At 44.5% G+C, this 27957-nt stretch overlaps 1 protein-coding gene across 1 annotated transcript in view; it reads left to right on the top strand.

Annotated features, from left to right (window-relative positions):
- SAXO1 (stabilizer of axonemal microtubules 1) overlaps nucleotides 1-26735 on the top strand; it is a 49090-nt gene extending 22355 nt beyond the window's left edge. Inside the window, exons 2-4 of the mRNA XM_053299715.1 lie at nucleotides 13627-13806; nucleotides 15073-15275; nucleotides 25449-26735. Of these exons, the coding sequence (XP_053155690.1) occupies nucleotides 13627-13806; nucleotides 15073-15275; nucleotides 25449-26476 (1411 nt within the window). The 3' untranslated portion in view covers nucleotides 26477-26735. The remainder of the gene's footprint in view (nucleotides 1-13626; nucleotides 13807-15072; nucleotides 15276-25448) is intronic.
- Nucleotides 26736-27957: the final 1222 nt, after the last annotated feature.

Below are 27957 nucleotides of genomic sequence, written 5' to 3'. Positions count from 1 at the left end.
CCTAAAATGAAGTAATCCAGTGGTAGTGGTGAAGGAGTTTTGAATTTGTCCATATTTTATAATGGTAGAGTCTCTGTTAGCTCTAAGTAAAGGCAATGACTAAGGCAGTGTGAATGCACCATGAAGATGCATCCATGTTGTATAGATCCAAGATGCATCCACTGCTGCTGCTCCTGAGTGAGTGATAGGGGTGGTAAGATTTTTGGCACTCTTTTTTGTCTCTGGGGGTGCCCCGTGCCTTCCAAAAATATGTCCCTGAGGAATGCACAGCCCTCTGTGGATAATTTCAGATGGCACAGAGCACTTCTGAAGGCAGAGAAGATCACCAAAAATTGTCCTCCCCCACATTGCACATGTACAGCAGCTATGAGGAAGCCACTAGCTGTGTTAAAAGCAGCCTCTTGCTGTGTCACAATGCAGCTCCCATTGTGTCCTCACTGTGTTAATCCAGATCTGCCACTCTGTTTCAATCATCATGTACTGTAATCAATGGAATTATCTGATCATTTGTTCCACAGTGGTTAGAGGATACTTTGCATTGGCTGAACAGGTGTTGGTGTAGGAGTTTGCAAAGTTTCCAATTAAGCAGAATGCTCCATTAGACAGAAGGCAAAGAGAGCTAAAGGAACAATCTCTGTTGCTTTGTCTTTTCATGCTTCCTGCTGTGATGTAGTAGGAGGTACGATGCATCATGACCTCAATGTTGGCCCAACTTTCTACAATATCACAAAGGTATCAACGCACATTAGTGCATCTAGGCTACATAGAGCTTTTTTAAACAAACACCAGAGCACTACATGATGATGTTCTCTCTCGTCTTCCATACTTAGTGGTAGAGATCCATGCTGGATGTGCTAAAATAAGCTTACCTGTGCCACTTTCCCACAATTGACCATGAAGCACAGGTGCCATTGGTAATGTTGCACTGTCCCTTTAGTACTGAGATCTCCAGGACCCCAATATTCCTTATATGAAGCAAGAGGTTATGCTCATCATCAGTCAAGCCTATTGTGTCAGAATGCTTTGTGAAAATTCCCAGCATACCTCATAAATGGATAGTCATTACCAGGGCAATGGCCTATACAGCATGCTATGACATATTTATGGTGATCATGAATCCACTGGCCAGCAGAGATAATGTTGCTGGTGGAATACCACCGGTGGAATAATTTCAGTGGAAAGATTAGTTACATGATCTTTGGGATCTGAAACATGTCTCTGTCCATAAAATCATATCTATTTTAAAGATGTCTTTTCCTCTAGCAATTAGCATTGTCGATAATAAAGATAAGTTCTGTCTCGCAACAAACTAGCTTTCTCATATCCTTTAATGAGCTCAGTTCCAATGTCTTTGTTTTCTTTCTCTTGGTTGGGTTGAAACCCCAAAGTTTAGTTGTGGGTAAATGAAACCCAGCATGTTAGAATTTCCTCTTTATTTTACTGCAACATCATGTTCTTTGAGTTTCATGTGAGTACAGATAGCAATACAGAGGAGACTAAACAACTCCTAATGTAGGCAGTGCCAGAAGGAAAATCCAAATACGATTAAAAAAAAAATACATGAATCAGCTCCAGAAGTCAGTCTATAGCTGATTATTTGAACAGGTCCCATTGTAAAACTTTCCCGTATCTAATCCTCTTAAGTATCTGTGGTGTATATCTTTTCCTACATTGGCTGCAATGAAAGGGTGTCTCTCTCTCTCTCTCTCTCCTGCCATTTACAAGTGCTGCTTTCTGCCGAGCAACACTGGCTGACTTCTGGATTAGGAACGCTGTCTTAGGCCTCAGAAATTCTCTCTGATCTCTGACATCCTTTGGGAAGCTTCTTTCTGAGATTGCGTTCCACCAAAGGAGGAAATATTATGTTCTACCCATTTAATTGGTATTTGGGGTCTTAATAACCGCACCTGTTTGCATTTAACTACTTTTCACAATAAGCCTGCTCCGGCACCCATCTTGTAAGGAAAACACTCCAGCCTCTCATCAGCAGAAGTGGTTAGGGTCACTTTTCCTCTCGAATCCCTTCTTAATTCGTCATCATTATCTTTGTCTTTGTAAATGTTTCGCAGTGTATGCTGTATCTCCTGAACCGTTCAACATCTGAGCTTGCAATGTCATGCTCCATTTATATACGGTTGTACTTTTTGCATTTGATTGTGTGTAGACTTTATTATTAAATCTGGAACATAATTTCTAGACTAGTCTACAAATGTGGATTTGGAAAACTTCTGAATGCATCTTAGTGGTTCTGGCTACCATTTAGGTGCTGTTGGTTGCAATCCTATGCACGCTAACCTAGGAGAAAGCCCCACTGAACACAGTGAGGCGTACTTTTGGATAAACATACAAAGGAGGAGGTTGGTTAGGGTGGTTTCCTTGCCTTTGACACATGTAAACTGTGCACTGCTAGACAGTTCATTGGCTTTCAACATTGCATAAAGGCCAGACTGAACAAGACATGGGTTATCTGTACTGTATATCTCTTTCCATGTCTTTTAAAAGCAGCCGAACGGGCAGGTGATTTGAATGTGGACTGCAGCATTATCTTTGCAAGAACCCTTTTCTCTTCTTTGTGAAAATTGGCTCCCTGCTGTTATTTGACCTTTAGGAAAAACATTATAAGGGTCAACGACTAGTCTTGGGAGTGTGATCTGAGCAATGGTCCTCATTCAGCTCTCGCATAGTGGCCCTCCAGTGACTTTTGTTGGGGTCTACCTTTGCTTTTGTGTTAGATTGACTGTGAGCCCCTTGGGGCAGGGAACCATCTCATTTCTTTTTTTAATGTAAACCACAGTGAGAATGTTGTTGTTGTTGATGATGATGATGAAAAGCAGTATATAAGTAATAGTAATTTATATCAGGAAAATAGCATGCAAGGTAAGAATCCCACCCCCATTTCTAGCTAGTGCCACAGTCTGAAATACAAATCATCCCTGGCTGTTTTAAAAAGAATTTTCAGAAATGGGAGATTGGATCATGGAGCTCTAATGTCTTGTCTAGTTTGGGTTTGGGGGTACACAGAGCCAGCAACTTCCTGCCTATCTATCTATCTATCTATCTATCTATCTATCTATCTATCTATCTATCTATCTATCATCTAATTGGCCTATGTGAGTCACAGTCTTCTGGCAATGGAAGAAGACCTGCAGGTCCACAAGGCTTCTTGCGCGGCAGACTTGAGTGCAGAGTGGGAGCGGGAGTGGATACTGATTTTTGTGTCTCTTCCCTCCCTCCGAAAGCCCTTTTCATGTGTTTCTGAGGGCTTTGATACATCTGACCCTCCGGAACAGATGTATGCACATGGAAAGGGCTTTGGGTGGAGGGGGGGATGCAAAAATCGCTCCCTCTTCTCTGTGCAGGGGCAAACAAGGCTCCTTGTGGACCCACAGCCCTTGTTTCATCCCGGGAAGACTGCGGATCATGTGGGCTGCTATTTTTATTAATTGCGCTATCCATGGCTAAGCCGGGACAGCAGGAAGTGAGACAAAACGGATACCTTGAAAAAGCAGATACCTGTTTTGCAGGCTGCTCTAAGCATGTTTAGGATTATAGCCTTCAAAAGACAAAGCGAAGCTTTAGTGAATAACATGACAAGCCGTCTGCCTTGAGAAATGTAGTGATCTCATTGCGGACCCTTCACTGACCCTGTGAATTGACAGTAAAGCAGCTGACCTCGTAATGACTCTGCCTCACTACAGCTTATAAAGGGGAGACATTCACAAGGGCCTTTAACAACATGCTCCAATGTCTGTCCTCTTCTCAGACTATTGACCTCATTCAGAATGAATAAAATGCTCCCAATGGCTGATAAACCACAGTGGGCTCTAGCACAGCTTTTAGAGTCAATTCAGAGTGCAGCTTTCTGCATTTTTTGAATGTTAGAAGCAAAGAAAGCCCAAACGCAATTAGGCTGGATACACTTAAGAGAAAACAAAACAAAAAACCCACCATAGTGCTGTTGTGCAAAATAATGTAATGTGTGTGATACGTTACAACAATTCCTGTTTATCAAAGAGAGTGCCTATTTTGTTGTCCAGACAATAATTTTCCCTCTTTTGTCTTTCAAGAAGAGGAGAGGGATGCTTTAAAAAATGTTGTTAGAGTGCACGCACGTGGTCCATTAGAATCCCTCCCAACCAGGTCTCTAGAAGCTAAATTTGATTGGGATGTTGATGGTGGCGGATGCATTTTACTGTGCCTGCATTCTAACTAAAGCTTTGTCTGTGCAGTGAAAAGATGCACCCCTGCAACCGTTGCTTCCCCACTTCGGAAGCATGGGTGCTTGTACACGATGGTGGATTTTCACCAATTTCCCCTTCCCTGAGAAGGACTCAGAGTAATACACAATTATGTCCTTGAGGGCTATAAGACGCTCTGGGACATAAATGCATTTTGCTCAGAGTGCTTCTGGAGGAAGAGGAGATCAACAAATATCACCCCTGCCCTGTGCATGAACATTTGCCATTCAGAAGTGCATACACTACTGTCATGCACATGCGTCCTTCTACTGCATGCACTCTCGTATGGCCAGGATTCCTATTACAGAACGTCCATGTCTGGGGAAATGTCAGATTTGATCCATTTATTTATTTTGCTCATTTCTACTACGGTTTACATGACCAGATCAGATTTTATTTATGGCCTTAGATTGGGGGCGGGGGGAGTTTACATCATATATTTAGTTGGAAATTGCTTGTGCTTTCTCCTGGGGTCTTTGGGGTTCTATGTAACTTTTAATTAGCTGATACCAGGCCTTATGTTTACAAGAAAAGTAGCCAGCTTTTGAGTTTCTGCCATCAAAATACGTGGCAAGCTGATACGATCAATCTAATTGCTTTGAATTATCCTGAGTCCATGTTGGCGTTTTTGAGTGTTCCGTGATCCCCCGCCCACTACCACTATGCCATTGCTTTTAACTCGTAAATATCTTTGTCATGGCTATGGCTAAACAAATAGACTGACTGACAGATTGCATGTACTTGGCTATAGGCAGGATGTTGTCCACTGTCTTCCCTCCCTCCCTCTTATAACTGCCATTCTGGATAGTAAATGTGGTTGAATATGTTTGAGTTGCAGTTATTCTACAATGAGGACAAGCACTTCCACCATGGATGAGACTATTATTTTTTACTTTTCTTTGTTATGGCCAATCAGTTCATAAGCCAGTATGGGGCAGGCTGCTACAGAGTTCATCCATACAGCTGATGGGGAGGGAAGCCTTTAACAATACTATATGTCGTGGTGGTGGTAATGACCATTAGCATGAGAACAGAAGTTTTACAAGTGCACAAGAATGCCCTTTCATGTTGAAAAATATAGGGGTGTGCGCCCGCGCATGTGCATGTGTGCAGTAATGGTTGTATGTGAAAGCATACTGGTTTTCATGGCTAACTTGTATTCATCTGTGCATGCAACTGCTGGCCTATGTTTTAACATTTGGGAAGTATACATATCAGAAAGGCCTAGAAAAACAGACAGAGACCAAGGTTTATCATCTAGCGTGCAACATTATTACAACCGTGACATTTCGAAAAGGTTTTTGCGCTTTATGGAAGATACAACAAACTCAGTAAAGAGTTCCGATTAACATCTCTTGTACAGTCATAAGCGTAGAAACGTCAAACTTCTGCCTTCCCAAAGGAGCAGTTGCTTTTTACGACACCTTTTAAGTTTTATTTCAAAACCATTCACTGTCTAAAAGCAAAGTGCTTTCATTTCCATACCCCTTTATCGGCAATGTGTTTTCATTTTCTTAATATTATTACCATATCTAATATGCTCCTATGACATGCCTTGATATATTGCACATGTATGCTCTTTCTTCCTTACATTATCTCTTGAAGTGATCATCTCTCAGTATCGCACATACTACAACCGTTGTTTCTAAACTGCCAGAGAGAGGATGAGATCTGCAAGGAGTCACTGACTTCAGCTGAGGTGCAGACAGAGCAAGAGCTCAAGCCTCAAACCACTTTCTTCAGCATGAGCCTTGAAAATCTGTGGGGTGGGGGCAGTGGAATGCTCAGTGGAAGAACACACATGCGGCACGCAAAAGATCCTGGGTTCTATCCCTACCACCTCCAGTTAAAAGGATCTCAGAGAAGAACGTCTGCCAGAGATTCTGGGTTGCTGCTCCTACTCAGAATAGACAATCCTGGGGGCTCTTCCAGAAGCACCGGAGCAGCTCTTGTCTTTTCCATGTGCGAATTTACTCCGCACACTTTGGCAGGCTGGCTTGCATTGCCCTTTCCAGCGCAAATCCATGCTCTGTTCACAGGCACAGCATGGCCCTAGCATGATTTTCTCAGTGGCACCTGCTGGCCAGATCCCGCTATCCGCGAACGACCATCGAAAAGCAAGAGCAGGCCAGCAGGTGCCACGGAGGAAAATGGCGGTGTATTTGGCGAACACATAGATTTGTACTGGTTAGAGTGGTGCTGGCTAGGCTTACGGACGCCTGTTGAAGTGTGTGGAGACAGAGACAAATCTCACTGGGAAAAGTGATAGCCACAGCTTACAGGGGCTATCACAAATGTGTCTTTTCCCCTTTGTATACCTTACTGTAAGCCCGTCTCAGCTTTTCAAGCATGTGCACACGTGTGTTGTTTGGTGATTGTTCCCCATCAAAATTGGCATGTGATTTTGTATGCATTTTCCTGTGAGGAAGTGCTCCCTGTGTAGAAAAACTGTAGTATCTAGTAGCCCTCTGTGTCTGCTCTATCAGTGGCCCAGTTCAGATGTTTGGGCCAGTGGTAGCAGCCTCTGTGTGGCTGTGTGAGCCTCAGGTGTATAACTCATTCAGTTCACAGACTATTTGTCAGATGCCAGGTGGACGTGCTCTTGAGGCCCGGTCCCTGGCCCCAGGATATGAAGGACTGGGCAGGGCTTGCCTGTTTAATGAAGCAAGTGAACCTGAAAGACACCTTCATATTCTTTGCCAGCGCAACTGCAGCTAATGGCACATTGTCTCGTCACACTAGCTGACCATTTGGGCCAGGAATTTTGGCAAAGGATCTAGAAAGCCATCCCATTCACTTCTAATTGCTGGAGGTGATTTCAACAGTGTTAAGTCAAGCTTCATAAAGTCAGCAGGCTAGCACTCATCGCTCTCTGCTCATGAAATGAAAGAGCTTTCATCTACCCCCCACCCATGCCTCGATCATAAAGAACCTTCTGCAGCTCTAGGTGTTGCCAAAAAGCTGGCTTCAGCTTGGTGTGGCGTGTGTTTTAGCCAGCCCATCATCGCCATGTCAGACGTTGAGGGATGAGTTAGTGCTGAAGGCGGGTGGGGGCGGGCGGGCAGGCAGGCTGCTTCGAGACAACACAGCAACACCTTTTACTACAGAAAGGTCCTTTGTGATCCTGAAAAACATCTATTGATTAAAGATCCTCCGTGGTGTAAGTTGGCAGCATTCACAGCTATCCTTCCCCCCACCATGAGTGTTTGCAGAAATGAATATTTTACCATACAATGCAAAGGTGTTGTCCTAATGCTCTTTTTTTCTTTTCTTTTCTTAAAGCCAGGGCACTTTGGGAGGGAAAATTCAGCATAGATAAGTAACAGGGGAGGGACTCACTCCCATTCCCACCGTTTCCCTCCTCCAAGCTGTGTCCCCACAAGTGGCTTTTCCCATGGGGCTCCAAATCTGTGAAAGCTCTAGGTGAAGTAAAGGTGCCCCCACAAGTGTGCCCTGTTGCAAAGCCCATCAGGATTCCATCATGACTGACTGAAAATGTGAACTGAAAGGTGACCCCAGAATCCTCTGTGATGCAGTAGTGGCCCATATGGGGACAGCCTGTGACATCACAGCAGTAGCAGCCCCTATAGGCAAAGCAAGTGGGGTGGGAAACAAGCCTTAGGTGCAGCTTGTTCCCACACGCCCTTCCCTACCCTGGCTGTTCTAGTCAAATGGAACAGGTCAAAGTGGGTCAGGAGTACGGAAGATAGCCTAGCTCTAGGGTTCCCAGGTCCAGATGGTGAAAAAAGTTGATATCCATCACCAGAAATGGAAACAGAGGACACTTTTCACCAAAAAAAAGTCTCCAAAAAGTCTCCACTTTGCATAAAATTTGTATATGTTTATTGGTATTATATATGCATACTTTGACTAAAAAATGGATAATTTGAGAATAAATACTGCTCACCACTGGGTGAGCTATATGTCTGCTCAGACTGCTGTCTAGGTGCCAAGTTCTCAAGGCCCCTGCTTCTTAACCATAAGTTCATCTCCTGGACGTTTTTCACATGGGGCTTTTAAAGCCCTTTAACTCACATCTAATGGAGGGGGTGTGTCCACATATCTGCCAGATTTACCCTGAAGTCCCTGCAAGTTAGTGGAGAACAGATCACACACAATTCAGGGTTTTCACTGCCCATTAAGTGAAGCCCTGGGCAAATCCTTCAAGGCAATCCCACAATGCAGTGCACTGAGGGATGACGGAGAACTTCCTCCTCTGGTTGCCTGCTCTGCTGATCACGGTGGCCTGGCTCATGAGCTGGACCAGCAGCAGAGCTGTTCTGATTGCTCTGCTCGTGTGGACAGGCAGGTAGGAGCCTGCCTCCCCGCCAGCCCTCCCCACCACCAGGTATGTTGGTTGTGTGCACAACCTTATAAAGTGGTTCCCAGTCCCCAAAGGGCTCACTATATAAAAAGAAACATAAGGTAGACACCAACAACAGGCAGTGGAGGGATGCTGTGCTGGGGACGTAAAGGGTCAGTTGCTCTCCCCCTGCTATAAATAAGAGAATTAAAAAGGCACCCCTTTACTCAGTTAGCCGGGGTAACACACACCTTGCAAGGAAGGAGACAGGGAGACAGAGTTCTCCTTTCGGATGGGTCCGACATGCTTTTTGGCATTCATGGCATCACTCATTCAGAAGAGTCCGAGCCATTTACAGCCATTCAGGACCCTTTCTGTGTCTCTTTGCCCATTAACCATTTGCCCATTAAGGGGAGGAGAGCTGGTCTTGTGGTAGCAAACATTAATTGTCCCCTTTGCTAAGTAGAGTCTGCCCTGGTTTGGATGGGAGACTACATGTGTGAGCATTGTAAGATGTTCTTCTTAGGGGATGGGCCACTCTGGGAAGAGCATCTGCATGCTTGCATCAGGAGGTTCCAAGTTCCCTTCCTGGCATCTCCAGATAGGGCTGGGAGAGATTCCTGCCTGCAACCTTGGAGAAGCCGCTGCCAGTCTGTGTAGACAATATGGAGCTAGATGGCCCAATGGTCTGACTAGGTATATGGCAGCTTCCTATGTTCTTAACCAGTGATAACAAAAGGAATATTAATGGCTGCAAACTCACAACAATACAAGAAAAGTTTTAAAACAATTTAAAACAGAATAAAGATTAAACAATAAAAAACATGTTCGCAGCAGCAGAGCAAAATAGGGCAAATCCAGTAAAATTACAGTGAAGATGATGGATCGGTAGGAAGTTTCTCCCTGGTGGAGAAAAGATACAAGAGAAAAATATAATGATGTTGCATGCCATATTGAGCAATATGGAATGAATACCTTTCCCACTATTGAAACCTCAGTAGTGGGGAAAGACCAATGGTCTGGCTTCAGGAGGATTCACACACAATGCAGAACCTGAGGTCCCTCCAGCCCAAGATACAGAGGAAACCTGAACTTTACTCAGGTGATCACTTATCTCTGTTTGCTAGAAGCACTGAGCTGAATCAGAGGTACATCCCCTCCGCCCCCAGCCTGGGCCTCTCAGTGAGGCCCTGGGAACTATCTCAGCCTGCTTTGTACTTCCCTTCAACTGGCAAGTCTTCCCTATGTCATCTGCCTTGCAATGATTGGTCCCCAAACCAAATCGCAAAGGGGGCTGGTTCACCTGCAATGAGCCAGAGGTTTATGAAGAATGAATATTGGGTGAATGTTGGCAGTGTGGCTTGGGAACTGGACTCTAGTGGGTTCAGATGCACTCACTGGCAGAATGCATTCCGCAGGAAATTCCAGTTCCCTTCGTACTTTCTTCCAGGTAGTCATATGAACCCAAGAGAGATCTTGCTCTTCTAGGTCCCTGAAGAGGATTGCTTGCACTTACATACCCACATAGTCTTCTCAGTAATTTCAGGCTCTGTTTTTTGTAACAGTTGTGGTGGAGAGGGTGGGGGGGAAGGGTTCAGACACTGAATGATTTTAAAACTCTGCGTTCTTCTTAAGATGACCCCCCAAACTCACCAGACCAGTCTGAACAAAGTACATAATCACAAGAAGTATGCCAATAATTTGCCGTACTGTGAATACACATTGGTTTGGGCTTATGTATTTCTCTCTGCCTAATTTGGGAGACGACATTTGTTTAGGTCAGTGAGGAGGAGAATGTTTGAGCTGGTTCAGAGCAGACCCAGGGGATTCCCGGGGAGCACGTTACGATTTGCACCACTACTTAACCATCTCGTAATGATCTGCGTGGCCTGGGAAGTGCACTTGCCCGCAGATGAGGTCATGTGTGAGGCTGCTTCGACAATGCAGGATACACAGCAAGTTCAAAACGAATGTCTTTTTGATAGGATGGAGATGTAAGGTCTGTGTGGTTGGTAACAGCTCTGATCAGAAACAGGCTATATTTTCTAGCATTAAATGGCAAAAGAATGTCTCTACAATGCGTTGATTTATTGTGGCCTGGTGGCGCAGTGGTAAAACTGCCGCCCTGTAACCAGAAGGTTACAAGTTCGATCCTGACCAAGGGGCTCAAGGTTGACTCAGCCTTCCATCCTTCTGAGGTCGGTAAAATGAGTACCCAGCATGTTGGGGGCAATATGCTAAATCATTGTAAACCGCTTAGAGAGCTCCGGCTATAGAGCGGTATATAAAGGTAAGTGCTATTGCTATTGCTATTAATAGCAACAGTAACTTTTGTCACTTTAGCTTCAACTCCTCTACATGTGGAATGAGATGCTGATATGATGCGCAGTGTTACCGCTCCGTAACATTGTGCGCCGGGGCTGCTGTGGACTTGAAATGCAGCCCCAACACTGGTAAGAAGGGGCGGATTGTGACAAGGGGGGAAACTTGGAAGTGCTGCTAGTGCTACCACCCTTTCATCAGGGCTGCATTCCAACTTGGCGGCAGCCCAGGGCAACCATTGGGGCATGATGCACAGTGCTTTGGAGCCATAACAATGTGCATCCAGGGTTCCCAACACCCACTTTATTCTGATCCTGCTCCTGTGATTTTAACATGAGCCTTGCACCCCTATATCAAGCAGACAAAACTTTTTCCTATGCTCAGAAAAGCTTGACTGCTATCTGTGTGTCATCAGTACTGTCACCAACAGTGCAGGAGCAGAAGACATGGATTTTATTTATTTATTTACTTACATTGATATCCTGTTTCTAACCCGAGGAGCCGAGAGCAGTGTTCCTTGTAACAGGGATTACCAGATGTTGTTGACTACAACTCCCAGCATCCCCAGCTGCAAAGGCCTTTGGCTGGTAATTATGGGAGTTGTAGTCAACAACATTTGGGAATCCCTGCTACGGGGAACACTGTCCTAGCAGTGTATATGGTTTATATTTATCATCACAACAACCCTGTGAGGTAAGTTAGACTGACCAAGACTCCTGGTGTGATTCATGGCTGAACAGGAATTTAAACTCGGGTCTTCTGGGTCCTAATCCAACCACTAGACCATGTTAGCTCATGTACGTTTGTGTGAGCAGGGGCATAGCCATCATTGTGCCAACGGGTCCAAAGAACCCGGACCGCCAATGAAAAGGACCGCTGAAGCCCCATGGCTTGGGCTCCAGAGGAGCCCAGACTGAACTCGCCCCTTCCATGCCCAGGCTGCCAAGAGCCTGGGTGAACTCTCTGTTGGTTATTTCAGGCAGTGCCAGCTGCCTGATAGGATGTTTCCCCCTTTCTCTCCCTCCAGAGAGGGAGAGAAAGGGAAAAACATCCATTGGGCAGCCGGCGCTGCCTGAAATAACAAGCTGAGAGCTCACTCAGACTCTCGGCAGCCCGGGTCATGCCCCCTTTGCGCATGATGTTTTCTGTTGATCACTCTCCTGAGTAGAAGTTTAGGGCCTATTGCCCAACAGCTTCATAATCCAAACTCTTGTCAGGATGGAGCATCCAGTGATCAGGATGTAGGACTTGTGATGAACACACATTTTACTGTGAATCAAGATGAGCCACTGGGGCTTGGACCAGAGTCTTCTCTCACCCAGGAATGTTCCAGATTATTTCCACTGATGTCATCTGGAGACATTCCAGAATAATAAAGTGAAGGAGGACTTGAATTTCGGCATTGGGAGGAAGGTCAGCAGCATGGGCCACTGCCTTTTAATACAGGAACACCAGATTTATTTCTGGGCTCAGCTACAGATATTGAGATTTGAGGGGATTTACTTCATGTACAGCCTGCCTAAAGCTGCCACATTTAAAACAGCAGGAATGACTCCTTACATCATAGGTAGCTTTACATTAATTTCAAAACTGAAAGATGACTAAGGGGAGACATGATAGAGGTTTATAAAATTATGCACGGTGTGGAGGAAGTGGATGGAGAGAAATTCTTCTCCCTGCTCTCACAGCACTAAGAACTAGGGTCATCCCATTAAACTGGCTGCCAAGGAATTTAGAACAGACAAAGGAAGTACTTTCTCACACCATGCATAATTAACCTATGGAATTCTCTGCCATGGGATATGGTGATGGCCACCAGCTCGGATGGCTTTAAAAGGGCTTCAACAAATTCATGGAGGATAGGTTTACTAATCATGATGGCTATAGGCCACCCCCCAGGTCAGGGGCATAGCAAGGTTGGAGTGGGCCCAGAGATAAGATTTTAAAATGCCCCCCACCCTTCATTGAAGCTCAGCTCATGAAGTAAAGAAATCTTAAATGAGGCTGAATAGTGGTAACAAAACACATAATAAAATTTATATATCACCTGTGTGCCACAATAGAACATCATCCTAAATTATTTTTTAAAAGGTTTTGTAAATTGTGGATGGTGCAAGTCATTTAATGGTACTAGAGAAAGACATGCTGTTCTGGTAGCTCCAGGTCTTAACACTCACATCAATTTTGGAGGACAAATACAACTGAAGGAAGCCCCGGAGGGTGTGTGGCTGGGGGAGTCAGTCATGTGACTTGCCTCTGCCACTCCCCACAAGGCAGTGGGCCCCCAGACAACTGTCTCCCCTTGCCCTATTATAGTTACGCCCCTGCCCCAGGTTCAGAGGTAGGATACCTACCTCTGGACAGCAGTTTCAGAGGAGCAACAGCAAGAAAGGATGTATGCCTTCATCTCCTGCTCGTGGGCTTCCCAGCTGGGTCACTGTGGGAAACAAGATTCTGGACTAGATAGGCCTTGAACCTGATCCAGCAAGCCTCTTTTTATGTTCTTATGTACTAGTTTTAAATCTAATAGGAAGGCATACTGTGTGATCTTGAAACCTTACCCCTCATCCAAAACGTTTTAGGATTGGCTGTGAATCAATAGTATAGGAAAGATACCATGCACATGCGCAAAGGAACTTTGCTTTATTATTATGTTTCGCATCTGAGTTCTGAGCTCTGCCTTTGGAAGCAGGTTTTGGAGCTAAGCTAAATGAATATGGGTATTATTTGTATATTAGCTAATTTTCATCCTTCCTTCTACAGACGCCATCGTTGTCCTCATCTCATCACCAGGCCCTATGAGATGAATGAGAAGCCATGCCTCCTTTCTGAGTACACAGAAAAATACCCCCTTTACCCCAACACTCAACCCAGGGAATCATGTAAACCCACAGCAGAGTATAAGAAGCAGGATGTGCCCATGGAAGGCATTTCAACTGCCAGGTAAGAATATGGGAAAGGAGGGAAATGCATTAGGCCTGCCAAATTACAGAAGGATTGGATACAGGGTTGCCATTTTAGAAGCATTTTAGAGGGAATTTTAAAAGGTGCACTTACTATTATTTTGTTGTAAACCGCCCAGAGACGTACGTTTTGGGTGGTGTAAAATAAAAATAAAATAATAACTAATATTAGTAGTGATGGTTAGTGTCTTTGTTGTGTCCCTTATTCACAAGGGTTGCCATGTGAATAACAAAGATTCCCTGGCATGCTAAAGCTTATGGTAACCCCTTTCATCCAATGGAATACTATGGAAAACGTTGGACAAATCCAGAACACTGTGGAATGCTGTCCCATCTTTTATGGCTGCAATTATGTCCTCATAATTATGGGGGATTGGAGCTAAAGGCTTGGTCACCTAATTGACATTTCTTGAATCAACAATCAATCTCCAAACAGTCCTTCAATGGGCAAACTTCTGAAGCCTTTAGGATTTGAAGATGAGTGTGATTTGTTAACTCAAATGAAGAAAAACTGCACTGAAAAGTCCCTTAAGCTTGTTTCTGAAGTTTGCCTTGGTATGTTGTAACTGTTGTAAGGCAATGATGTACCGTGCTGTTTTTATTTCTTCCATGCCTGGTAACAACATCATATGTTGTGACACACTGACGTATGATTAGCAGCTATCTTTTTTTTTTTAAACAACTCTGACTGTTATTTGCCTTGGAAGAAAAGACCTCATTGAGTTGCTCTAGATCAAAACTATGGTGGGGGGAAAGGTGAAAGCCTTGCTCCATGATGAATGGAGCAGCATGCAGAAGTGGGCTGTGATGGATCAGGCAGTAGAAGTAGCTGCCAGTTGGGAGGTGGTTCCTTCCCAAATGCAAAGAGAGCATAATTCTTGTGAGAGCAGGTGTCACAGGAAGGGAGAGACTACTGAATTAAAGCCAGTTTGTTTATTTGAATAAGCCCTTCTAGCTAATCACCAGCACTAACTACCAAACCTAATTACCAATGCCCAGCACACCTAATCACCAACACCATCTTAGTGGGCCTGGCCCTTCTGACCATTGTATGCATCATTAATTATTACATTTATATCCTGCCGCTCCTTGAAGAAGCCAGGGTAGTGAAGTGAACAGGATGTTGTTTTGCTGCCCCCCTCCCCAGTTGTATTTTAGACTCAGCAATTCAAAAGGATGTTGCCATTTGACTCTGTCCTTGCTAAACATGAACACTACTGAAAAATATTGCTTTTTTTGTTTGCAGGAGAGATTATGTCCCTCATCAAGTATTCCCTATAAAACAGAGACCTCCAGATCAATATGTCAGGAGAGATGAAAATATGGACCTATTGTCCACATATAGGAAAGACTACAACCCTTACTCCATTAGCCGAGTGGCTCCTTGCCTGCCTCGGGAACAAAACTATTTCTCTGATGAGAAGATGACCACAATACCTACATACAAAGGTAAGTGTCAAGGACACCATTTCATAAGATAACCCCTTTCTTTGTAACCTCTTTCGATAAGAACAAAGAAGGCAGGTATACTTCTGTGTCGGCCATTTCCAAAGCATTCTTTGCAGTCTCTTCTTATGATAAAAACCACAAAGTAAATACATTTTGGTAAACTGGAATACAGCATGTATGTATGGTTAGGGATGGCATTTTCACTTCCAGTTTTCCCCCGGTGAGACTTCCAGGCCCCCTCTATTGAAGGGGGGATAAGGGCCTGGAAGATACCAGGTATCATTTGGAAGGCACCAGGAGTCTTGAAGCAGGGCCCTCCAGTTGGGATAAAAGTACCTTACTCTCTGTGCATCCTCTTAACAAGAGAAGAAGCTGTGAGGTTTCTCTATGTTAAACTCCAGTCTCAATGGCCAGAGTGTAGTATTGCAGGCACCAACTCAGCAAGGGTCAGGTCAGGTGATTCAAGGGGCTAATCAAGTTCTGAGGTCTTCTAAAATTCCCAGCTCCTCAGTCTGAAGAAGCTTTTGCTCAAGCATGCCTGCATATTCCCACCTCAATGGGACTAGGTCACTTCTGAACAGCATTTAATTCTCTGGCATCGTCTGTTGGCAACATGTTCCAATGTTTCTTTTGCACTTATTATTTACATTTTATTTAGCATTTAGATCAGTTCCAAACTTCACACAGACCATCAATTTTAGCTTTATTCTTTATTTATAAGCCCCCCATGCTTATAAAGTGATCTTCTATCTCCCTCTATCTATCTCAAGTGTGCATCCTTACAGCATGCAGCATCTGCATACTGCCAATGTTGTTAGCATGGAAGAGAAGAGCTATATGCAGTGTGAAGGCCCATCTAGGAATGTGCCTTTAAATGTTCTGTTTTTGGTGCAGGGCTTTTCACTAGTTCATGTTTTAAATTTGTTGTAAACCGCCTAGAGATGTAAGTTTTGGGTGGTATAAAAATATGTTAAATAAAATAAATAAATAGGCCTTATTGTAGATTTTTAAAAAACACTAAAAAAACACCCCATACTTACTTTGTATGAATTCTGCTCAGTACAACTCTCAAAATATAGAAAATTGAACTCTTACTGAATAGGCAAAGCAAGAAAGCTCCTCCTATTGAAATTAGAGGCAGCCATACCACTGATTTGAGCTGAATCCCAAAGGCCGCATTTGCACATGACACAAAACTGGAGTTGAAGGGCTTCTGGTTGAAATTTTTGTACTTCCGAATGCGTGCAGCCGCAATTTGGACTGAAAATGTATTCGCGGTTTCCCTCCCAAAATTCTCATTTCTACCTTCAGTTTGTAGTGGGTTTCGCCGCTTGTACCTCCAGTTTGGTGGTGCCAATGTTACATCCGAACACTGCACCGCAGTCCTACTCTGCTGGACCAGAGTTGAGGGAGGAAGCTCCTCCCTTGCTCCGGGTGTGATTGGCTGCCAGAGCTGTCCTTCAGTCAAAAAGGAAGCCCATGCAGCCAGTCTCCCTGACTGTAGTTCGCCTCCTGTCATGTGCAAATGTGGACAGGAGAGGAGGAAGGGATGCGGCCAAATTCTGTGTTATGTGCAGATGTGGCTAAAGAGTATCCACGTGCATGTACAGCTGATGTACAGAGGAGAAAGTGGCAACATGCCTACTGGCCCCTCCCTCACTACATTCATATTCTGTGTAATTGATGAAAGAGTGCATGGGCTTTATAACAAATTGGATGAACATAACTCTGTCCATGTGACCAAGGACCCTACTGAAAACATACATTTATGCCTGTCTTGTGGGGAGGGAGCAGAGCCTACAGGCATGATCCCATTTCCCCTCAATGTGTGTTGACTGTACATGGAACATACAGGCATAGTATTTCAGCTGTGTGGATGGACACCAGCAAGGGACTCTCTCCTTCGTTTTCTGTGGCTGAACCATGTGTATAAACCTTTATCTGTGCTGTGTTTAGATCAGCCTTTGGTGGGGTTTCCAGAGCTCTAATAAAATGCAGATCAGGCACATTTGGTTGTGATTTGCAACATTTTTCACAATACTCTGCAAATGGAAATCTGCATCTAATAATTGGTCCCAAGGTCTTGTTCCATATTGGGTCAATTCATTCTTTAAAGGCTGCAGTTCATCAAAGTGAAAGACTATATCAAGCCGGCAGTCTTTCTGGTTAATATTCAGGCAATTTTATGTTCCTAGCCAGAGTCTGAGTCCTGCTAAAATGCACTCCTCAGTTCATGAATGACCAGACTTCCCCATTCACTTCAACCAAGAGGCAGCCGCACATGTACATTCCTTAGCACTCACAGAATGGTTCTCTCCATTGACATGAATGGGGAAGTCCTTGCAAGTGGGAGGGCTCAGTCATTTCAAATCCGAGAGAGCTGTATTCCTCTGGATGTCACACACCATAAGAGATTGCATGCAACTAAGACCTCAGAGGAAATGTTGGCATAGAGTGGTCCTGGAGCGCCCTTAGGGCTGGGCATTCTCATCTGCACTAGAAGGTTAGATGAAAGGTGCAGCCACATTGTGTAGTGGACTGTGCCTTCTGGTAGGGATGTGTCTCTATCTCCAGTCTGGGGCTGGGCACTGTTGCGTGCAAATCTTCTCCCAGGATCATCTAGCCATTGACCATCTTCCCATTGAGCTCATAAGGCCCACAGTACACTGTCTGAAAACAACTGCTTCACTTGTTTGAATTTGCAGTCTCCTTTTCCACTGCCACAGTGCACTTCTTCCCTGATTTATTTTAAAAGTGGCAATAATAAGTATGGCTCCTTCTTACAAGGTGGGATGGCTTCCTGCTTAAATTTAAAGTGTATGTGTGGGGAATGTGTGTGTGTGTGGGAGATCCTCTTAGCCAAGCAAACGGAGGGCCAGATCATCCCAAGCCTGTGGCATCCAGAGGCGTAACTAGGGAAAACGGCGCCTGGGGCAAACACTGAAATGGCGCCCCCCCACCATGCCCCCCCGCCGCCCCCCCAACATACTACATTATACTTAGGTTTTTCCTCACAAGCGCCCGCCGCCGCCGCCAAGCCAGGCCACTGACTGGCCGCCAGGCGCCAGCAAAGCAATGGGGGGCGGGCGCGCAGGCGGCGTGGAAGGGACCGCTCGTGGGGAAGGGGGCACCGACGCGCTCCCTTGACTGCTGCAGTGCTGCTGCACTGAGCAGGAAACATTTGTATTAACAAAAAATAAAAAAAAAATAAAAAAATTTGGTCATGGCGGCGCCCCCCACGTGACCAGAAAAGATGGCGCCCGGGGCACGTGCCCCCCTGCCCCCCCTATAGTTACGCCTCTGGTAGCATCATTTTCAGACTAGGGGTGGGGTGTTCCTCAAGTATGTGGAACAATTGTAAGACCCCAAATATTTAAAATCTGACCTCACTTTCCTCTTCCCATGATTTCCACTCCAAGCTCAATAGCTTGTGTGGGACCTTAGTGAATACTCTTACAGCTATGGGAGCCTGACAAATTATGTCAGATAGAGGTCTTGGGCTGCTGGTTAACTATTAGACTGTCCTTCTTTCATTCATTCATTCTTTCTTGATCATTTGTCACTTCCTTTCTTGAACATAACTATTTTCATACCGGCCGTAGTGGCTGGCTGGGTTCTCTGCACAAGGACATGGTTGGAATGGCTCTTATCCAACTGAACAGTGAAATCCTAATAAGGAGTCCTCAGGTCAAACATGATAAGTTAAGTATGTGTGTAGTGCGGACACTCTTGTTTTTTTCTTAACTTCATAGCAGCTGGATCAGGCTCTCTATGGGACTACATATGGGGGAGAGAGGGCTTTAACCCTTTGCCCCACTATGATCCCAGTTTAGATCAGGCCCTGTGCAGCTGTGGCTTAAGGTAAACTCCTTCCAAATAGGAGGGGTGTGAGTCGGATTGGATCTAAAGTGGGTTTGACCCTTAATGAACACAGACTAACATGATGAGTAGCGTTACAGAGCTGTAATGTAATGCTCAGGGGCTGCAGCAGACTCCTAAGATATCCCCACACTGTTGAGGACAGGCAGTAGCACAAGCAGTGCTTTCCCCATCTGCAACCATTTCCCCTTCTTGCGCTACCTTTCTTCACAACACTGAATGCTGTAAGACATGCTCTGTGATATCTGATAGTATCACTTACAGTCATCCTGTCCTGCTGGATTCTATGTACTCTTCGGGTTTTTTCTTAACACCTCCGGGGCTGCTTTAGGAGTCCACAGCAGTCCCAATGTTTTTAAGAAAGGGTGGCTCCATAATGCTGTGTATTCATTCATTCATTCATTTTCTATACCGCCCTTCGAAAAATGCCTCAGGGTGGTTTACACAGAGAAATAATAAATGAATAAAGATGAGATGGACCCCTGTCCCCAAAGGGCTCACAGTCTAAAAAGAAACATCAGATAGACACCAGCAACAGTCACTGGAGGTAATAATAAAGAGCACATGAAAGGCATAGGAGGGGCTGACAAAGACACTCCAATGTCAGGTTTACACATGGTGTCAGTTCTGCTTGATAGGTTCACCTGCACACTTTGGAGACTGTTCAAGTGTATCACATCAACCAGTGTCTTTCCCCAAAGATACGGGTAAAGTAACTGCTGCTTTGAACATGGCATCTAAGGTTGCTGTAATGAACATGGCTATTCAACCCTCCTGCTGAAGTTTCTTATTAATCAGAGAAGATAGAGTTCCACAGAGTGCAGGGATCAGGCCCATCTTGACCTGCTGCCTTGCACTGTGTGGGATAAACCTTTCATTCATAATGTGGATATGGAATATCACACTCATGATTCCGGATGTCAGGGATAGAATAATGGTAACATGTTGTTTTTTTTAAATGCAGGTTTTTAAATTAATCTGTAAAAAAAACCCTGAGAGTACATAGAACCCAGCAGGACAGGATGACTGTAAGTGATACTATCAGATATCACAGAGCATGTCTTACAGCATTCAGTGTGATTCAATGTCTTGTTTCAATCTTCTCATTATCTCCCAAATACACTCATAGCCTTCTATAGGTAGATAATCTAATTTTAGAGTAATTTTGTTTGGTTACGCTGAGGTCTGCCTGAACTATTTAACACGTGGTTTGTATCCTTGGTTCCCTCGCATATTCCTAATTTTTTCAAGATGGTGATACATGGGAAGCCATTAATACCTTCCAGAGGAGAATGAGAATTTCAATAAAATTGTAACATATTTCGATGGGGGATAGTAGCATTGTTGGCTCCAGCAAAGTAAAATATATTCACGATACCTAGGAGAGCTCCAAATGTGTGGAGTTTATATAAAAAAGCTTAAAATGAAAGACATGTGGAAACATTTGTCATCTTCCTAATATTGTACAAAACTGCCATATCAGTCAACTCCCTGGGCTAGGTTATCACAAGTAAAGGCAAACTCTGCAAGGATCTTAAGTTCAATACGGTTTTGATGGCCAACTAAAGCACACCAGAAATTTAAGGCCCTATGACCTTGCTCCCTGCTTGCATAGGAACTCTATGTAAGAAGTAACCATAAATAACCAAGTACATTCTCACTTCATCATTCCATTTTCCCATGATCCCTTTCAACACATGTCCCTGGTTTCCTCCCAAAGTAATCTTAATCCTTTATTATGTGCAGTAGCTATTAAACTTTGGCTCTCAGCTGAGATCCCCTACAAGCCTCTCAGAGTTCAGGACACAGCCTGGCTGAGAAGCAGGTTGAAATCCCAAGGTGGCTGCAGATGCTGCGGCACCAGATGGCAGCTTCTCCTATTGCTGCTTGAGCCATTTAATACGGAATCAGAAGAATGCTAGATTGGGAATCAGTACAGTAGGAAAAGGAGGTCAAAAATGATCAGGACTTTGCGATGGCACCTCACCACATTGCCATCACTCGGATTAAGCAAGGATGGACAAGGGGAAGAAGGGGAATTCCATCACCTCAAGATGCGGTGGTGACCAGCAGCATAGATGATTTTTAAAAAATGGTTAGACAGGTTCCTAGAGGACAGGTCTATCAAGAGCTTTTAGCTATGAGAGCTGTATTGGAGTCTAGAGTAGGATGTGCGTGAAACAGATTTCACGTTTTGTTTTGAGCTCAAAACAAAACACAAAGGGCTGAAATATTTCATTGAAACAGGGGTTGACCTGGTTGTTTTGATGAAACAAAACTCAAAACATTTCAAGTGTTTCAATCATAGGGAACCATTGTCCCCCATGGGTATCTCCTGGGGGAACAATGTAGGTTGGGTGGTATCATATGAGGGCTTGGTGGAAAGGTTAAAAATGTGTTTAAAGTTACCTGCTTGCCAATTTCTATTGTGTTTTGGGTGGTAAGTAGCACCCACCATGCCCTACCACATTTTGGTGTCCCTAGCAGCTATCCTTGGGGGGAACAATGGGGTGTTTTGAGTTTTCCCATTGTTCCTTATGATGTCCAGAACAAGCTGTACTCACAGAGCGCAATACATTTTGCAACACTGCTGTGAGAAACATTGCCGAAACACACAGCAAAAGGGAATCTGCCCCTCCCAACACAGAGCACACATTTCAAACACAGTGCAAATGGCCAAAAAAAGAAACACTGGCCCAGAATCCACTGCCAGCCACAGTGCCTGCACTGCAGTAACATCATTGGCAGGTTCCTCTCTCTCTCTCTCACAATTATGACTCCTTATGTTCCTAGCATTGCAACAGCTGCCACAGCAGCACCCTTAGTAGCAGGCGCAGCCAAAAGCTCAACTAGAGCAACTTCAGCCACATTTTGACTGATTACACCTTGCAATGCAGATTGTAGAACAGACCAGAGCAGTGAGTGAAGCACGAGTTAGTCTCAAGGCCAGACATGGAGGTCATCACAGCAATCACCAATAAATATTACACACACATACACACAGAGCGAGAACGAGCGAGTGCTGCCACTGTCCATTTCTCACCACAACACTCTCACAAATAAAGCAAATCACAACTAAAGAAGGCCGGCACCCAAGTTCTGTCTTTTCTGAGATCCAGCAAAACCAGAGAGTTATAGCAGCCATAGCACAGCATATTATAATCCGTGCTGAGAAAACTACAAAATCAAAGCTTCCTTGATTCCTTCCTCCTCTCCTGCTGCATGCTGTTCAAAAGAAACACACTATAAAGGCTCTTACTGCCTCCCAATCCCTTTTGAATATATTTTGAAACTCCTTCCTTTTGTGTTCCCCCCCCCCTCCAGCCAATGGAGGCACAGTTGCCCATGGCGATTTGTATGATAACAAGGCAACCAAGAAGCAAGGAGATCAAGCCAACTGAAGGCCAGTGCCAGAACACCAATCAGAAAGGGGAAAACAGATCTCCAAAAGGGCGCTTGAAATGTTGAAATGTTTTGATCAAAATTGTGTTGTTTTGTTCCAAGCTCGAAACAGGCCCGTTAGGTAAAGGCTGTTTTGTTTCAAGCTCGAAACACTCAAAACGGCCTGTTTTGAGTCAAAATATTTCATTTTGCATATCCCTAGTCCAGAGACAGAGTATTTCTGAGTACCAGCTGCTGAGGGGCCAACAACAGAGCTGGGATGTTGTCCCGCTTGTGATGATTTAGAATTTTAGTGTTGGGAGAGATGTTACAGGTTTCTTGGTCTAACTGCTGCTCCGTGTAAGAAACGGCTGTAGCATCTCTGATAGATAGCCATGCAGCCATGCAACCCCTGCTAACTTGGCAAAGAGGCACCTTTTAACGTGGTGATTCTCTTTATTTAGCAGGGAGAGAGTAACTACCCCTATTCACCCCCAGCACAGTACCTCCAGTGACTGTTGCTGGTGTCTATCTTATGTTTCTTTTTAGTTTGTGAGCCCTTTGGGGACAGGGATCCATTTTATTTATTTATTATTTCTCTATTTCTCTGTTCTCTGCCCTGAGCCATTTTTGCAAGGGCGGTATAGAAACTGAATGAATGAATAAATATTTAAAAACCTTCCGAGAAGGAGATGCTGACTCTGCTTCACTCTTGTAATTTCAGCCCATTGGTTCTAGGCTTGCCCTCAGAAGGAACAGAGAATAAATCTGCTCCTCCATCTTCTGTGTGGTAGCCCTTCAGATATCTGAAGTAACTTGGCTGTCTTACCTCTCCTTACTACTTTTCTTTTCCAGCTGAAACATACCCTGGCTCTCTTAACTGCTCTTGGTCTGGATTTGGTTTTCAGACCTCTCACCATCTTTATCGGCCTCCTCTGAACCCATTTCAACTTCTCAGTCTCCTCCTTAGAAGGTTCTTAGAGGCATCCAGCAGTTAGAAATAGGCTTCTGGACTCTTTGGTCCTTTGGGCTGGTCCCGCAAGGTTGTGCTATCTGTGCTAACCCTGCTTAGCCTCCCAGCCTGCAGTGAAGGCATCCACATGATTCTCATGTGGCCTGCATGTGTTGGGTGCATGGAACTAGCATGCCAGACAGACAAGAAAGCCTTCATCTTGAAATTCCTAGTTCTTGGTTGGACAAAATATTTATGTCCTGCTATAACATGGGAAGTCTACAGGCAGTTTTACACATCTAAATTCCAGTGGACCCCACTGGCCTTGCTGAATGAATCTTTGCTATAAATGGGATTACACATCCCTACTCGAAGACCCCAGTTCTAGTGTGAAAGTAGAGTTCTGTTGGGACTTGCACTGTTGAAGTTGACATTTAGACAGTAAGAGTGCTTGTTCTGTCTGACTTGAACAGTCTCCAAAGTGTGCAGGTGAACCTATCAAGCAGAACTGACACCATGTGTAAACCTGACATTGGAGTGCCTTTGTCAGCCCCTCCTATGGCTTTCATGTGCTCTTTATTGGAGGGCAGCCCTATTTTAAAGCCCTCCTCCCTCATCTTCTCCATCATTCCTAAAAGGCCCTGCTCTCTTCTACTTTCACCAACATGCCCTGCACAGCAAAAAAGCCCTGAGAGCAGTTGTTAGCTACAATGTCCAGAGCAAAAAGGTCATTGGCTGAGATTCTTCACAGCCCTCTGGTGCCAGAAGGAGGCCTGCGGGTCTGCAAGGAGTTTCAGCGCCCTTGCTCTGAACACTTCTTTGATCAGCAGACCAGATGTGGACGAGGAGGGGGCGTGGGCGTGGGCGTGGTGTTTGCATCTCTGTTTCCTCCCCAAAAGCCTTTTCCACTTCACAGCAATTATACAAGTGGAAAGGGTTTCTGATGTCCTTTTGGCAAGCTACTTAGAGAGCTGGGGGAGAAGAAAGAAATGTTTCATCATGGCTGGGAAGACATGTCAGCATCTCAGTTACAATCTGCACACGTGGGCGGCGGGGATGTTGTTCTTGGGCTCAATACAACCCTGAGGTGGATGTAAAGATCATCACACATTAAATATTAAGTATCAATGATAAGTATATAGTGTGTGTGTTTGTGTGTGTGCGCACAAACCGTACATAAGATGGTACTTAATAGACTGCCATTAAAATAGAAAACTTCTGCGGCTGCAGCTTTAAAAGCATGCACTGTATGGTCTTCACCTCCCTAATGCTAATGAAGATGCACATTTTCCTATTGCCAGACTACATTTTAAAAACACAATTTGGCTTGTTTGGGGCATATGGCAGCAGTATGAAGAGAGGTGGATTTAACTCTTTGTCTCCCCTGCAGTCTCAAAGGGCCCCTACAGCTATTCTTTCTCTGAGAAAGATGCTACCATTGGTGCTCATGGGCTTTTCTTTTGTCTTTACAATATCCTTGTGCCTTACTGTCCCCTTTCAGGAACATGGGAGATGCAGATTCCCTTCTTGTACAATTTTCTTCTGCTTGTTGTGCCCAGAAATGTACATACATTTAAAGAAAATATTTGATTTATTCTATTATCCTAGGTGTTAATCAGGGTGTTAAATAAATAATATCCTAGGTGTTTAATCAGTAAATGATTATCCTAGATGTTTAATCAGGGCGTTAAATAAATAATAAATCGATAATGTTTGCCACCCCACCATTTGGCTTAGTACTGCTCCAAGCTGCAATAAGTGGCTGTGACCTTTCTAATAACCAAGCAGCTTCCTTCATCCTTCGGTTCGAGATTTGCTTCAGCTCCATAATTTCATTCATTATCCTGGGATCTCAGATGATGTGAAGGAGTGAGTGCGGATGGGTACACTTCTGCCTTTTGCTAGTTTGCAGATTTTAGCATTCACTTTAACCCATAAACTGCAACTGCTTTCCATTTCAGGTGATTATGTGGCGTGGAATCAGCCCAAAAGGGATATGATTAAGCCAGACAACACTTTCCGTCCATCTGAAGACACATTTGACCACAAGACCACTACTCAAGATGATTACCTCTACAAGGGGCCAGTTGCTACCAAAAGTTGCAAGCCTTCTTATACCCCCCACATCTGCAAGGTGCCCCTGGAGGATATGACCAATTACAAGTTGAATTATGTGATACACCCTCTGACGAAACGCTATGTTCATGAACATGAGCCATATAAGCCCAATGATGTTCCGTTTGAAGGCCTCACCACCCACAAGCTGTCTTACAAAGGGCTGCAAGGTGATCCAGCCAAATCACTGAAGCCATCTTATAAACGGCCAGATCTGGACACCTTTGCTGGTACTACTGAATTTCGGGAAAACTACCTAGCTTGGCCAACACCTGCCCCCTTCACCAGAAAGCGTGAGGTATATACACCACCTAAGGACAAAATGGACCTTCGGACTTCGGCACAGATTCATTATGGAAACCCTCACGGGCGGCCGGCAACATCGTGTAAGCCCATGGGTCGTGTGGTACAATGCACAGATCCTTTTGACCACCGCTCCACTATGAAGGATGATTACAAGGCGTGGCAGTATTCCAAACCGGAAGCCATTGTTCCTCACCAAGAGCTCAAGCTGCCAGCTGTACCCATGGACACGCTGACCACTTTTAAGACACATTATGTGCCTCACCCACTTCCATTCACAAAGAGCTTCAGACCCCGTTTACAAGCTAGAGCTCATCTGCCATTTGCTGGGGAGACCACCTATGCCACAAGCTACACACCAAAGGAAATCCACATATGCCCTGCCTCTTTCAAAGAGCCACCGGGCTATGTCTTTGAAAAGATTGATGAAGCTGGCCACAAACGGTTCCGTCCTGCTTCCGTGGCTCAGTCTCGCTGTGCGTCAAATTCAAAGCTTGCTGATCGCAGAGGCAGCCGTACTAATGGCAGGTTGAGCCAAACGGGCATCCAAGGGATAGCACTGAAAGCCTGATGTTTTCCAACCTGCATTTAAACCGACTTTACTCCTTGATTAATGCTATTCGTATCATAATGCCCATTTTCATGGGACGGACACTTTCGACAGAGCTGAATAAATAACTGAAAGCTTTAAGGAAAGCATGACTTAGCTCACACACATAATCTGCATTATGAAGTATTGCTTCTAGGGACTGTCACTGGATTAAAGAAACCTTTGAAACCTATTGACCATGTAAGGTTTAGCTGATGAGTTAATAAATGGATTATATTGGCACAGGTTTGCATGTGCGGAAAAAACAAGCATTCTTTTTGAAAAAAGCATGCTTTGTATTTCGATGATTGATGCAGGTGCCACAAGAGGGAGAATGGTAGAAAAGGCATCCTCTCCTTATGCACAGAAGGAAAGACCTTTTTCTAAGATGGCCCTTCCATCAGCAGTTTTTATGAGCACTATCACCACCACCACCACCACCAATAATATTTTAAATCTGGTATCCTATAAATCACATCATTTTTATTTAGTTGATCAAAAGGTTTTAATTGATGTAACTACCGGTAACTCATGAATTTCATTACTACTACTACTAAAAGGCTCCATTATGAAACTTCCCAAAAGGTGCTAGGGCTCCAGTCGGCACAGAAGCCACATTTCTTGAGCTGGAAGCACTGCTTACAAGTCCAGAAAGGTTTCTAGCTGACACAATCTTGTGTACTATTTAGTCATTGATGTGACACATTGGTGTTGCAGAGGGAAAACAGCAGACACGTCTTTTTCACTTTACCAGCATTTCCTTTCCTGATCGCCTATTGGGGGTGGTGGTTTGTTGTAGATCAGTCAAGCGGCTATTTACAAACCTTTCTTACATATTCTAAAAGTACACTGAAAATGGCTTCCGGATCTAAGCACTGGTCAACCCTGGCTCAAAGTCACTGTTACCACCACCACCACCATCACCACCACCACCACCTTTTTGTTATCAGTGGGCTGACATATAGAGCAAGAATGCACCGGAGCAGAAAAAGAGCAGCCTAACAAATTCCTACCTAGTTACACTAGAGCAGCATGGAAGCAGTAATTTTGATGACCTTCCCTTCTCCAGGCTGTTTTTCACACTGCAGGCTTTAATGTGAGTTTACTGCGAAGCTTTACTGTGTGTTCAAAGTTGCCCCCACCCCACCCCGATGCAAAAAGTGAATTTTTTTTTTAAACCCAGTTATAAATCTAGGGCCCTGTGTGAAAAATGCCCTGGAAGCTAATGGTGTGCCACCCAGAAAAATATGCCCCTGAGGGTGGTACAATTTTCGCTGGGGAAGGGGAGGGTCTAAAAAATTGCCACTTCCCGGATGCACCTGTTGGGAAGTTATGTTAGGTTGTTCTCTCGCTGCACTGATGATACATCCTTGCTCTGTATGTCAACCAGTAGTGCTCCACGGGTGGGGATCTATATCCCACATTCCTGTCTGTGAGAAAATTCAATTGTTGAGAAATCTCCT

This window comes from Hemicordylus capensis, chromosome 2 (genome assembly GCF_027244095.1).
Source record: "Hemicordylus capensis ecotype Gifberg chromosome 2, rHemCap1.1.pri, whole genome shotgun sequence".
Classification (NCBI taxonomy): Eukaryota; Metazoa; Chordata; class Lepidosauria; order Squamata; family Cordylidae; genus Hemicordylus; species Hemicordylus capensis.
Note: the sequence above shows the minus strand (reverse complement) of the source record. Positions and strands in the feature narration are given on the sequence as shown.